The 14,971-nt window shown below is 45.3% G+C and overlaps 2 protein-coding genes across 5 annotated transcripts in view; one reads left to right on the forward strand and one right to left on the reverse strand.

Moving 5' to 3' along the window:
- spata6l (spermatogenesis associated 6 like) overlaps positions 1-4,233 on the reverse strand; it is an 83,693-nt gene extending 79,460 nt beyond the window's left edge. The window contains exons 1-2 of one of the 4 annotated variants that reach the window (XM_033017816.1): positions 3,924-4,233; positions 2,990-3,054 (exon numbers count right to left, since the gene is read on the reverse strand). In XM_033017816.1, coding sequence (XP_032873707.1) covers positions 2,990-3,037 — 48 coding nt within the window. In that variant the 5' untranslated portion in view covers positions 3,038-3,054; positions 3,924-4,233. The remainder of the gene's footprint in view (positions 1-2,989; positions 3,055-3,923) is intronic. The other 3 variants (XM_033017818.1, XM_033017817.1, XM_033017815.1) reach the window with 3 other exon arrangements.
- Positions 4,234-4,253: 20 nt separating this feature from the next.
- plaa (phospholipase A2 activating protein) overlaps positions 4,254-14,971 on the forward strand; it is a 43,454-nt gene continuing 32,736 nt past the window's right edge. Inside the window, exons 1-3 of the mRNA XM_033017814.1 lie at positions 4,254-4,597; positions 6,117-6,310; positions 14,843-14,943. Of these exons, the coding sequence (XP_032873705.1) occupies positions 4,413-4,597; positions 6,117-6,310; positions 14,843-14,943 (480 nt within the window). The 5' untranslated portion in view covers positions 4,254-4,412. The remainder of the gene's footprint in view (positions 4,598-6,116; positions 6,311-14,842; positions 14,944-14,971) is intronic.

Raw genomic sequence — 14,971 nt, forward strand, 5'->3', positions numbered from 1 at the left:
CCAGTTGGATTTAGCGGCTCCGTGCGTCGAGCCCTATGACCCAGTGACCTTCCGTGCAACCCCCCTATACTCTGAGGCTCTGCCAATTCATGTACATTGCTAATAAGCAATCAATGAGGCATCTTTCTACATAGATAGTGATATTACAGTTAAAATAAAGATCTTGGGATTTTTGATTAACCACTATAACTATCGACCTTGATTGGGCATTCCAATCCCCTTCGCTGGGAATAATTGTTTACTTGGCGTGCCGGTAACTAAGGACTCGATCTTTGCATTTGATCTTAAATCAGATAACTGTCTATTGGTGCATTCTGTTTAACACAAAAGCATAAACATAACGGGTAACTAATTTACTTTTACAGACGTTGATTTGATTGGGATCGGTCATTTCAAAATAAAGTTAAATTGTTTGTACTTGTCACAAACTTATAGGCCATTCTCACGTTACGAGCTGACACAAGAGGTAACCCGAGTTAAACCTCGTGGTAATAACGTACGATTAACGTACGGCATTCGTGGACGCAACGTAGTGCATCGTGGCGCTAACGGCAGGTTCTCGTGTAACTTGTCTACTCTTGCAAAAAATCAAACATGTTTGAAATTTTCCACGAGTCAATTTTACTCGTGGTTAATAATTGAAACATTTTAACTCGATTTAAGAACATAGTGGCCCGTGCGTTTACCTTAGTGTATCGTGAGTCTACCGTGGGAACTCTTTAACTCAGCGGGCAGGCAGCAGCAGATTGTCGCTCCCTTCAGTTTCCCAGCGACAGTCACCTGCCACGCGAGAGAGATCATGCACTGTTGTAGGTCTCCTTTGCACGTCGGTGTTTCTGTCTTTCTCCACTCATTGTTGGCCCCATCTGTCACCACCCCCACCTACACCCCTCTGCTTCCCGGCCATGTGTGTGACCTTCCCTCCCCTCTCCAGCTCCCCGCCCATTGCATAGGTGCGGGGGCTTTGCACTGTCTTCATGTCGGCGATGCCAGCAGGTCCGTGCCAGTCACCGGAGACGTCAGGACCAATGGGACATCGACCCCCAGGCCCACTGCAAGCACGGAGAACCCAGAAACCCACAGCCAACAGCAACTCCAGCACAGCCCCGCTCCAACTCCAGAGGAACCTGGGTTGCCGATGAGGGGGCGCAGCTCAGGCTGTGGGCGAACTGCCACTTGTCGCCGTAGCGGCCCATCGGGGAGCGGGTTCCTGTTGGTCCTGACGTCTCCTGCCACCCCCCTGTACAGGAGCTGAGACTGGGAACTGTACCGCCCTTGCAGGTGAGCAGGAGAGTGTGGTTGTTTGCAGTTGCAGAGGGAGGGGGCAAGGGCGGTACAGTTCCCAGTCTCAGCTCCTGTCCAGGGGGGTGGCCGGAGACGTCAGTACCAACGGGACACCGACCCCCAGGCCCACAGCAAGCACGGAGATCCCAGAGACCCACAGCCAGCAGCAACTCCAGCCCAGCCCCGCTCGAACTCCAGAGGAACACGCTTCCCGTAGGGGCAGAAGCTGATGGTGTGCAAGGTACGTCTTGTTCTTGGGGTGGCGGATGAGGGGGTGCAGCTTGGGCTGTGGGCGAACTGCCACTTGTCGCCGTAGCGGCCCATCGGGGAGCGGATTCCTCTGGAGTTGGAGGGGGATGGGGGTATTGTGTTGTTTGATCGCCCCCTGCTATCCCAGGGACAGGGAGACACAGCGGCTTTTGAGACTGGTGGTCAATCACTTCCAAAGTTCTGCCCACACGGTCAGTACACCTCTCCTACACTTGTCTCCCGCACTAAGATCACCCCACAGCGAATGATCCCAGCCTAACCCAAGAGCCATGTCACCCCAGACAGATTAATGACGCCCCCCCCCCCCCCAACCTCTCTCCATCTCAACTCACGCCTGGGCACCAAAGCAACTCAGGAGGCGAACCTTGAGCTCCGTCTCACAACAATCTGATGTGCACATCCGTCCACATTCAAAGATTTAATCTCCCGTCTTCCGGCAGTGTGTAGACATGGCAGTAAATTCAATTAAAACATATCAAACCTGTGTGTTTCAAACAAATCACAAGTATGACTGCTCTGGCACTGGATGGTGCGCATTTTCCCTTGTAGGTCACATCAATAGATGCGGCCGCTCTGCATTATATCTTTAAAACAAAGCCACAGGATGGAGAAGTCTTCTTTAACACTGTTGCTTATTAAAACATAACACTGTTGCTTATTAAAACAAAACTTCAATCAGGATTGGCTCAAGAGTAACTCGGGAGGCGAACTGGGAACATCGCAGAAATGACAAGTAAACGGAAAACTGCCGTCTACCCGTGGGAACTCGGTTAACCTCTTGATCTTTCACTTGTTATATCGTGCTCAACCACGACCCCTTCACTCGGGTTACCTCTTGCGTCAGCTCGTAACGTGAGAATGGCCTTTTAACGGCTCGTGAACTTCAAAAAGATGCAAAATTCACAAGCTTGCAATAAAAGAGGTTGCCGCGAGTGGCACTACATCACGGGTAGCACCTGTACGGTTTCCTCTGTTTAAAGGCTTCTGGAGGAGAGTATACAGTTTAAGAAAAGCATATAATAAGGTTCCAGCATCTGCACTCGCGTGTCTGCATAAGATGAAGGCACGTTATTGAAAAATATAAACCAATTAAAAATATGAACCTAACGGAAGCTTTACAATTGTAAAAGTATAAATATTTTAAACAAGATTGCCCTCATGGAGAATTAAAGCGCGTATGTAAAATCAACAGGCACCATTGTAAAGATAAATTCTGGATGATCAATTGTTTCTAATATCTAGGATTTTAACAATCGCGGCATAAGTTATTTTGACAGAACGAGTCGACGGTTGCACATATCTAAAATAAACTGATTACTGTTGATGGGAGTTTGTATTTAAATATCGCATTACTCGTCTACTAAATCTACATTTACGGTGCTGGTGTAATATGTTAACTCTGCAGTAAGTAAAGAGGTGACAATGAGTGTCTTACCGCGTGGATTTCAAGTTGAATGACGCACTTGAGAACTTTTTGAGGCATTTTACAGATTCACCAATCTGGATGAAAAATAACAATTAAAAAAGAAATCAATTAAAATTTGGTGACATGGAGGCATGTTGCAATCGCCACCGCTTCGGAGAGCGTCACGTTTCCTTGGTGAATTAATCACGCCTGATACAGTCTGAACAGCAAGAAAATTAGACACTTTCAAAGGGTGGGGAAACAAATTCACGTCGCCTGGTAAGGGGTTCCCGTTATCGATACTGCATTGAGTCATCTCATTTTCAAAAGAAAGAACGAGAATAGTCAAATTGACATTTAAAATCTAGATTTGATAATTTTTGAACAAACTATCAGTCTATCCAAATGAACATTAATGAGATCTGGAAAACTCCAACAGAAAGAGTATTGATTACTTTATAATTTATTTCAACATGAATGTTAAAATGAGAAATTAATCTCAAACACAAATCCGAAAGAACAGACTAGGTATTACATAGTAAAAGTACAAAATGCTAGAGTAGCTCGGCAGGTCAGGCAGCATCTGTGAAGGGAATGAACAGGGGGCATTTGGGATTGCTAGTGGTCGGCTAGCGCTGTGCCCACCTGTCTCCTACCCGTCTCACTCGGTAGCGGGGCCCGGTCGTTGTGCTGGGTCCTGGTCACGGTCCCAGGACGGCCCCGCTCCTAACCCCAGCTGTCTCACTCGGGGGGAGGGGGGGGTCGTTGTGTTCGGTCCCAGCCCTAATACCAATCCCGGTCCCGCCTCTTACCTGGCTCACTCGGTACGGGAGCCGGGTCGCTGGGCGAGGGCACCCAGCCCCTACCCGTGTCTCTCGGGGAGCCGGGTCTCACCCCCTACCTCCTGTGTCTCTCAGGGGGTCGGTTTGCTGTGCTCGGTCCCAGCCCCGGTCCCAGTCCCTACCTGTGTCTCTCGGGGCCGGGTCCCAGTCTCAGCCCCAGCCCCTACCTGTGTCTCTCGGGGCCGGGGCGAGGGCACCTGCCGCTGCTCTCGCTCATCCGCTCCTCTAGATGTTGTTGTGGAAGCCAAAGACACCCGGTTCCCTCCGCTCTGCCGGTCGTGTCAGGCGCTGTGTCTGAGCTCTAAACTATTCCCTCCGGACGGCCGACGCGCTCCCGGCTTCACTTCTCTTTGAAATAGTTTGCAAACGTGAATTAAATGAGCATCTGGGCCCGGCTAATTATCACCGTCACCCTTTGATGCCGGTTGCCATGGCGACGCACCTCTGACCCGTCTGCTGAGCGTTGATAATGGACGACGGAGATTTTTCTAAACTACTTTTATATATTTACATGCACCAGTAATTTATCGTTTTCACTCTAGTTGGATATTCTGCGTCTTGCTTTAGGTTTTGTTGGCCCCCCTCAGCCCCAGCCCCGGCCCCAGAATGCAATGGCGCTGCTGCGGGGCCGAGGAGGCAGCGCGGCCGACATGGCGGCGTCATCCGGCTTCAGGCTCAGCTGCTCCCTGGTGGGACACGAAATGGACGTCAGGGGGCTGGTGGCCACCCTCTTCCCCGTGGGAGCCTTCGTGTCCGTGTCGAGAGACCGCAGTGCGCGGGTTTGGGTGCCCAACAGGTAAGGGAATCAGCCGGCAAGCGGCGGAGCGGGGATCTCGGCGCTGCTCCCCGCCATTGCGGGCGGCGCTGCCTCCTGATGACTTGACAAGATGAGCATAGGAGGGGGGGGGGGGAGCGGCTTCAGTCCCAGTCACATAGTTCGGGCGTTTTTTTTAATATACTCTTCGGTAACATGACGCTTTTGGGAAATTTATTTCGACTTCGAAACAATTCTCAAGTTGAACATGTCCTGTAGAATGCAAGACATATAAGCAAGAGTAGGCTGGCCACCGGTCCCTGGGCCGGGTTCTTGCACTAACCACAATATATCTTGATTTCCTGAATATTCACAGTAATACTAGCCCCTGACTGAATGTTCAAAATCAGTACCCTCTGGGTAAATAAATCTATCTTCGTTTCCGTCCGTAATAATAAATCTCTTATTTTGAGACAATTACTTAGTTTAGCTGGGATTAATCACCACTGTATCTACCCAGTCAAACCCTGGTTCAATGCTGGACTACTGTTTTCTCTGCAATATATTAATGACTTGGGTGTGCAGAATACAATTTGCAAACGACTCAAAACTTGGAGACCTAGTGAATCGTGAACCTCAAAAGTATAGATAGGTGGTGGAATAGAAGATTAGGTGGTAAATGAAATTTGATCTTAAGAAATGTATTATATTTCGTCAGTAGATTTAGAAGAGGAATAAGTTTATTGATAGTTCTCAAAGGGCTACACAACAAAGTAAGTGTCACAAGTGTCACAGCAATTGGCAAAAATGGTAAACACAATTATTGCCTTAGAGAACAAGAGCAACCAGGTAATGTTGAATTGTTTGATATGGTCACAATTGAAGTATTATGGTTCTCTCTGAGCACCACACTACAGGAATGGTATGAAGATATTGGAGAGAAAGCAGAAGGAGTTATCTAAAATTATTCAAGAGACAATGACATTAGTTGTGTCGATAGCAGTTCCCAGACATGTCATCAGGATCTGCACAGACTAGTTGACAGGAGTACTTGCAGGTATTTTTAATCTCTCACTGCTTCATTCCAAGGTTCCCAACTTTTTTTGGCTTAAAAGTGGTAATTACTCAGAGCATCATCAGCCTATGGAAATAATTTTAAGTACCACAACTTTGTGCAACCCATGTCAGTCGCTTTGTTTTTATCAATAGAAACTGATTCCATGTTTCAAGAGGAATGGATCCATGTATATATTTAAATATAAAACTGTATGTCTTCTGATTATTATATTTTAACTTCCTCTTTTGTTATGCTTCCCATTTTAATGACCAGAAAAGGAATCAACTCCTTATAGGGATGTAGTTATGTCTTCAAATTTGTAGTAGTAATCAGGTTTTGGGTGATTGATTGTATTTATCAAGTAAAACTGAAGTTTCTTTGTGAAAGACTGTCCAGGCAACACTAGATTTAGATTCTTAATGTTTTGATTTTTCTTTAGCTTTATAAAGCTGCCTATAGTTTACAATTTGATATTCACTCATTTGTAATTGGATTCTGTTTCAGTTCCAACAGGGGTTTTACAGAGATGCACTGTATGAATGGGCATTCAAATTTTGTATCCTGTGTGTGTATTATTGCACCCAATGACACCTATCCTCGAGGACTGATTGCAACAGGAGGGAATGACCATAACATTTGTGTTTTCACATTGGATAGCCCTGCACCACTCTATATTTTAAAAGGTCATAAAAATACAGGTAAGAAATCTTTTTGAAAAATACTTACTTGCAACAATATGGAGATCGTCTGTGGCAATTTTAATATTTCTTCTGTGGATTCGTTTATTTGTTGAATTAAATTTGAGTCAGCATGATACTGATGAGATGATGTATTTGGATTTGTTTTCAGTGTGGTTGTTTACTAGCATTTTGCTGTTTCAGGAACTTAACCACACTGTTTTAGAATACAAAAGGTATCCGGACAGTGGTGTATTAGACATTTGCTTAGTGAAATTATTTACTTCAGGAAATACCTTTTTTTTAAAAAGTACGGATAGTAAGAAACCATGGTGGAGGAGTTATAACAAGTTGCAAATTGCATTTACATCCACATTTGGTGTACATAAAGCGACGTTGATGTTGTACAATACCCTTTTGGGTGTAGTCGAAAGTACAGGGATAGCATAGAAAGAACCATTTACACCATAGAATCCACACTGTTGCATTGCAGCTTGGTTTTGGAACAGCTCTGCCCAAGATCGTAAGATATTGCAGAGTTATGTATGTAGCCCAGTCCATCTCACAGGCCAGTCCTCCCACCATTTACTCCATCTATACTTCACCCTACCTTGGAAAAGCATCCGATATGATCAAAGACTCGTCCCACCCCATTATTCCTTTGATGCTCCCGCCCAGCAGAAGGTGCAGAAGCTTGAAAGTATGCACCATCAGACTCGGAATTGGCTTCTTCCCCTCTATTATCAGGCTTTTGATGGGTTCTTCAATAAGCTCGGGTATTGTCCGATTCATCTCTACTCTATTAAGGATACTGGATTTTCTGTGGAATTGATGCATTACAATGCTAAGAATTATATTTTCCACTCTGTATCGTCCCCTTTGCTTTATCTATTGTAATTGAGTTTGACTTGATTGTATTTATATGTATGATATATCTGATCTGTTTGGATACCATGCAAAACAAAGCCTTCCACTGTATCTTGTTATGCCTTTCAGTAATAAACCTAAACCTAGACAGGAATTCAATTTTGGGCATCCAAGCAAAGATTTAATATAAAGTTTAAATGTTACAGGGGATGAGGTTGCACAGTTATTCAAGTGAATCCTGAATTCTTAAGTATTTAATTTTAGTTAAGTAAAGTAAAGTAAAGTAAAGTAGCCTTTATTGTCATTCAGACCTTTCGGTCTGAACGAAATTTCATTGCCTTGCAGTCATACATATAATAAAAATGACAAAAACACCCAATAAACACAAATTTAATATCCACCACAGTGAGTTCACCAGTGCTGAGCAAGTTAAAGAAGATACCTTGGAGATAGAAACATAGAAACATAGAAACATAGAAATTAGGTGCAGGAGTAGGCCATTCGGCCCTTAAAGCCTGCACCGCCATTCAATATGATCATGGCTGATCATCCAACTCAGTATCCCGTACCTGCCTTCTCTCCATACCCTCTGATCCCCTTAGCCACAAGGGCCACATCTAACTCCCTCTTAAATATAGCCAATGAACTGGCCTCGACTACCCTCTGGCAGGGAGTTCCAGAGATTCACCACTCTCTGTGTGAAAAAAGTTCTTCTCATCTCGGTTTTAAAGGATTTCCCCCTTATCCTTAAGCTGTGACCCCTTGTCCTGGACTTCCCCAACATCGGGAGCAATCTTCCTGCATCTAGCCTGTCCAACCCCTTAAGAATTTTGTAAGTTTCTATAAGATCCCCTCTCAATCTCCTAAATTCTAGAGAGTATAAACCAAGTCTACCCAGTCTTTCTTCATAAGACAGTCCTGACATCCCAGGAATCAGTCTGGTGAACCTTCTCTGCACTCCCTCTATGGCAATAATGTCCTTCCTCAGATTTGGAGACCAAAACTGTACGCAATACTCCAGGTGTGGTCTCACCAAGACCCTGTACAACTGCAGTAGAACCTCCCTGCTCCTATACTCAAATCCTTTTGCTATGAAAGCTAACATGCCATTCGCTTTCTTCACTGCCTGCTGCACCTGCATGCCCACTTTCAATGACTGGTGTACCATGACACCCAGGTCTCGCTGCATCTCCCCTTTTCCTAGTCGGCCACCATTTAGATAATAGTCTGCTTTCCTGTTTTTTGCCACCAAAATGGATAACCTCACATTTATCCACATTATACTGCATCTGCCAAACATTTGCCCACTCACCCAGCCTATCCGAGTCACCTTGCAGTCTCCTAGCATCCTCCTCACAGCTAACACTGCCCCCCAGCTTAGTGTCATCCGCAAACTTGGAGATATTGCCTTCAATTCCCTCATCCAGATCATTAATATATATTGTAAATAGCTGGGGTCCCAGCACTGAGCCTTGCGGTACCCCACTAGTCACTGCCTGCCATTGTGAAAAGGACCCGTTTACTCCTACTCTTTGCTTCCTGTTTGCCAGCCAGTTCTCTATCCACATCAATACTGAACCCCCAATGCCGTGTGCTTTAAGTTTGTAAACTAATCTCTTATGTGGGACCTTGTCGAAAGCCTTCTGGAAGTCCAGATACACCACATCCACTGGTTCTCCCCTATCCACGCTACTAGTTACATCCTCGAAAAATTCTATAAGATTCGTCAGACATGATTTACCTTTTGTAAATCCATGCTGACTTTGTCCAATGATTTCACCACTTTCCAAATGTGCTGCTATCCCATCTTTAATAACTGACTCTAGCAGTTTCCCCACTACCAATGTTAGACTAATGGTCTGTAATTCCCCGTTTTCTCTCTCCCTCCCTTCTTAAAAAGTGGGGTTACGTTTGCTACCCGCCAATCCTCAGGAACTACTCCAGAATCTAAAGAGTTTTGAAAGATTATTACTAATGCATCCACTATTTCTGGAGCTACTTCCTTAAGTACTCTGGGATGCAGCCTATCTGGCCCTGGGGATTTATCGGCCTTTAATCCATTTAATTTACCCAACACCACTTCCCGGCTAACCTGGATTTCACTCAATTCCTCCAACTCCTTTGACCCGCGGTCCCCTGCTATTTCCGGCAGATTATTTATATCTTCCTTAGTGAAGACGGAACCAAAGTAGTTATTCAATTGGTCCGCCATATCCTTGTTCCCCATGATCAACTCACCCGTTTCTGACTGCAAGGGACCTACATTTGTTTTAACTAATCTCTTTCTTTTCACATATCTATAAAAACTTTTGCAGTCAGTTTTTATGTTCCCTGCCAGTTTTCTTTCATAATCTATTTTTCCTTTCCTAATTAAGCCCTTTGTCCTCCTCTGCTGGTCTATGAATTTCTCCCAGTCCTCCGGTATGCTGTTTTTTTCTGGCTAATTTGTACGCATCATCCTTCGCTTTGATACTATCCCTGATTTCCCTTGTTATCCACTGATGCACTACCTTCCCTGATTTATTCTTTTGCCAAACTGGGATGAACAATTTTTGTAGTTCATCCATGCAGTCTTTAAATGTCTTCCATTGCATATCCACCGTCAACCCTTTTAGAATTAATTGCCAGTCAATCTTGGCCAATTCACGTCTCATACCCTCAAAGTTACCTTTCTTTAAGTTCAGAACCATTGTTTCTGAATTAACAATGTCACTCTCCATCCTAATGAAGAACTCAACCATATTATGGTCACTCTTGCCCAAGGGGGCACGTACAACAAGACTGCTAACTAACCCTTCCTCATTACTCAATACCCAGTCTAAAATAGCCTGCTCTCTCGTTGGTTCCTCTACATGTTGATTTAGATAACTATCCCGCATACATTCCAAAAAATCCTCTTCCTCAGCACCCCTGCCAATTTCATTCACCCAATCTATATGTAGATTGAAGTCACCCATTATAACGGTTTTGCCTTTGTCGCACGCATTTCTAATTTCCTGTTTGATACCATCTCCAACTTCACTACTACTGTTAGGTGGCCTGTACACAACACCCACCAGCGTTTTCTGCCCCTTAGTGTTTCGCAGCTCTACCCATACCGATTCCACATCCTGCAAACTAATGTCCTTCCTTTCCATTGCGTTAATCTCTAATCAGCAACGCTACCCCACCTCCTTTTCCTTTCTCTCTATCCCTCCTGAATATTGAATATCCCTGGATGTTCAGCTCCCAGCCTTGGTCACCCTGGAGCCATGTCTCCGTGATCCCAACTATATCATAGTCATTAATAGCTATCTGCACATTCAACTCATCCACCTTATTACGAATGCTCCTTGCATTGAGACAAAGCCTTCAGGCTTGTTTTTACAACACTCTTACCCCTTATACAATTTTGTTGAAAAGTGGCCCTTTTTGATTTTTGCCCTGGTTTTGTCTGCCTGCCACTTTTACTTTTCACCTTGCTACCTATTGCTTCTACCCTCATTTTACACCCCTCTGTCTCTACGCTCACACATTTAAGAAACCCTTTCCCTTTAACTCCATCCTCCACTAGCCCATTCGACACCCCACCCCCCTTATTCAGTTTAAAACCACCCGTGTAGCAGTGGCAAACCTGCCTGCCAGAATGCTGGTTCCACACCTGTTAAGATGCAATCCGTCCCTTTTGTACAGTTCCCCCTTACCCCAAAACAGATCCCAGTGATCTAAGAATCTAAATCCCTGCCCCGTGCACCAGTTCCTCAGCCACACGTTCAGGTCCCGTATCTCCCTGTTCCTGCTCTCGCCATCACGAGGAACTGGAAGCAAACCGGAGATAACAACCCTGGAGGTCCTGCTTTTCAGCATTTTTCCGAGCTCTCTAAAGTCACGCTGCAGAATATTCATCCCCTTCTTTCCGACATCGTTTGTGCCGACATGCACTACCACTTCCGGATGTTCACCTTCGCCCTTGAGGATTTTCTGCACTCTGTCCGTGACATCCTGGATCCTGGCACCAGGAAGGCAGCACACCATCCTCGCATCCCGTCTGTTGCCGCAGAAACCCCTGTCCGTACCTCTCACAATGGAGTCTCCTACTACAATGGCGTTGCCTGCCTTAGGCCTTTTTGGTTTTGGCTCAACAGCCCTATTCGCATCACAAGCCAGTCCGCCGCCCAGTGTAAACACCTCTTCTGTCCCGACAGCTTCTAAGTGGGTGAACCTGTTCACAAGAGGTACAACACCCGGGGACGTTGGCATTCCATGCTTCCCTCCCGTTCTCACTGTCTCCCACCTTCTCTCTTCCAGTACCTTAGGTGTAACAATCGTACTGTAGGACTTGTCGAGGAACGACTCCGTTTCTCGGACGAACCGGAGGTCATCCACTTGCTTCTCCAGTTCCCCAACACGGCCCTTCAGGAGCTCTACCTGGATGCACATAGATATTCATGTTATTGTTTTAATGAGATCAAAAGTGATTGAGAGTGGCAGCACTGTGTCATAGGTGATGGAACAACTGCCTCATAACTCCAGTGAACCAAATTCAAATTCAATCCCAACCTCTGGTGCATTAAGAGTGGAATTTTATTATTCTCCATTGATCATGTGGGTTTCCTCTGGGTGTTTTGGTTTCCTCCCACATTCCTTTATTATGGGGACTGGCAAGTTAATTGGTCACTGGAAGTTGCTCTTAATGAAAAGTTATTGAATCTTCTGAGAGTTAAAATGTAATTGTGGTGAGAATAAATTGGAATTCATGTAGGATTAGTGTAGATGCATGCTTGATTGTGCGTGTGGACTGGATGGGCGAAGAGCCCTTTCTGTGCTGTGTGACACTTGATTAATATTACTGAAATTGGATTTAAAAGTATCACCATGTCAAATCGTGTGAAGATAGTATCATCCAACCTATCAGCATGTGCATGGGCTAGAACAAGAACCATTTAATAGTCATTTTGGAAATTGACAAGCAGATAAAAATATTTGAAAATCCTGTGGAAATTTTACTTTGTTATTGTGAATCTGAAACACTCTGGGCCCTTAACCTGCCAGTTTCCATTGACACAATTGTTCTTATAATGCAATCTTGGGTTTTGGTTTAGTTTATTATTGTCACATGTAATGAGGTACAGGTGCACAACCTTTTATCCGAAGATCCAAATAACGAAAACCTCCGAATAGCGGACATTTTTTCGGTCCTTGAAGAAAGGTCCTTGAAAACGTTCACCGAGGGCGGCCCGCAGAGGTGACAGCGGAACCTCCGGTCGGTCCTCGAAGAAAGGGGAACTAAATCCCCATTCATAAAAGAGAAGGTGAGGGTATATTGCGCGGGAGGGTTAATAATTGACAATATGCTGCTGCCTGCCCGCTGAGTTAAAAAGTTCCCACGGTAGACTCACGATACACAGTGTATCGTGAGTCTTGCGTGGGAACTTTTTAACTCAGCGGGCAGGCAGCAGCAGATTGTCGCTCCCTTCAAATTCACCCCACCTACACCCCTCTGCTTCCCGGCCATGTGTGTGACCCCTTCCCTCTCCAGCTCCCCGCCCATTGCACCGGCGCGGGGGCTTTGCACTGTCTTCACGTCGGCGATGCCAGTCACTGGAGACGTCAGGACCAACGGGACACCGACTCCCAGGCCCACTGCCAGCAGCAGCCCAGCCCCGTTCCAACTCCAGAGGAAAACTGCAAACTGGCCGGAGACATCAGGACCACCAGAAACCGCTCCCCGATGGGCCGCTACGGCGACAAGTGGCAGTTCGCCCACAGCCCGAGCTGCGCCCCCTCATCGGGACACCAACCCCCAGGCCCGCTGCAAGCACGGAGATCCCAGATCAGCAACTCCAGCCCAGCCCCGCTCCAACTCCAGAGGAACACGCTCCCCGAATGGGCAGAAGCTGATGGTGTGCAAGGTACGTCTTGTTCTTGGGGTGGCGCAGCTCGGGCTGTGGGCGAACTGCCACTTGTCGCCGTAGCGGCCCATCGGGCAGCGGATTCCTCTGGAGTTGGAGGGGGAGGGGGGTATTGTGCTGTTTGATCGCCCCCTACTATCCCAGGGACAGGGAGACAGGACGTTCACCGAGGGCGGCCCGCAGAGGTGACAGCGGAACCTCCGGTCGGTCCTGGAAGAAAGGGGAACTAAATCCCCTTCATAAAAGAGAAGTGGAGGGTATATTGCCCGGGAGGGTATATCGCCTACCTGGAAGAAACCGGACATTTTTTCCAGGATGTCGTCTGCACACCAAAGCTCATGTTTGGCGCCAAACGCACGTCGCCTCTGCTGCACACGGATATAAGAGTGTGAAAATGTCGCATTTGGCCGCCTACGGGCATGTAGCCCCGCTAGGGTGACATGAGTGCGAGAGGTGATTCAATGCTGTGGTCACATTTACAAATTCAGGAATTCATTCAACACACTGCATTTCATACAGACATTTATTCTGCAAGAAAAAACTACATTGAAGACTCAAACTCGCGACCGAGGAACTGCCGGGATCAAGGCGCAAACTCGCGACCTTGCGGATATGAGCCGAGCACTCTACCACTGAGCCAGCCATTAAAATCTACGCTAAAAAATTTCCATTCCGAAGGCCGACAAATTCCGAATTACGAAAAGTGTCTGGTCCCAAGGCTTTCGGATAAAAGGTTGTGCACCTGTACAGTGAAAAGATTTGTTTTGCATGCTATCCAAACAGATTAGATATACTGTACATAGATACAATCAGGTCAAACTCAACAATAATAGATAGAACCAAGGGGAAGATACAGAGTGCAGAATGTAGTCCTCAGGTTTGTAGTGCACTGTGGTGCATCAGTTCCATACCCCTAGCTGATGAAGGACCATTCAGTAGCCTGATACAACCCGACAGTATGCTTTCCGTGATGCATCTAGCAATTCGTAAGAGTCACTGGATGCATGCTGAGTTTCCTCAGGATGTAGAGATGTTAGTGTCTTTTGGCCGTCATATCAATGTGGTTTCTTAGGAAGATAACTCTTGTGTAACAGCAGAACTATCCGTAGTTCTGAAAGTGCCCCAATCTTCTTCTGATATTGAATCTTGGAAATATAAGAAATACTCAGATGAGCTAAGATCTGGGGAAGAGAAACAGTTAATGTTTCAGATCGATGATCTTTCATCAGAAATGAGAAAGTTAAAAAATATGCCTTTCATGGTGTTCATCCTCATAGCATTATGTTACTTTCTAATTTTGAGTAGGTTACTGATCTGGTTTATGAACCTTTCTTATTTCTGATCAAATCTGAAAAGTTAACTGTTTCTCTTTCACTGGTGCTGTCTGCCTTGCTGAGTATTTTGAGAAGTTTCTGTTTCTTATTTGGATTTCCAGCCACTGCAGTGTTTTGCTTTCTGATTAGTACATTTTTAAATACTGATAATTTTATTTAAGTTTATATGTGGATGATAATTATTTTCAATTTTAAAGATGATAATTTTTGGAAATGAATGCTGGCTTTTTGATCATTCTTTTTTCCTGATCTGCAGCTGTGAATTACAACTTTGGTTAATGTTAAAACTCCACAGGTGGTCAATTTTACTTGAAACTGGATGTCCAAGTAACAGGTTGAAACTAGTTCTGGTGTATGTGCAAGAACAAATGGAAATTCTTCACGGATGGGGATAGTTTATTCAAAATGTATTTTTTTTTAAAATCCACATTCCTTTCCTAAATACATTTATTTCTCTTCAGTTTGCAGTCTGTCAGCTGGAAAATTTGGTACTTTACTCAGTGGATCTTGGGATACAACATCAAAAGTCTGGTTAAATGAAAAATGTTTGATGACTTTACAGGTACATCTTATTTTCTACCTTTTTAATA

This window comes from Amblyraja radiata, chromosome 3 (genome assembly GCF_010909765.2).
Source record: "Amblyraja radiata isolate CabotCenter1 chromosome 3, sAmbRad1.1.pri, whole genome shotgun sequence".
NCBI lineage: Eukaryota > Metazoa > Chordata > Chondrichthyes > Rajiformes > Rajidae > Amblyraja > Amblyraja radiata.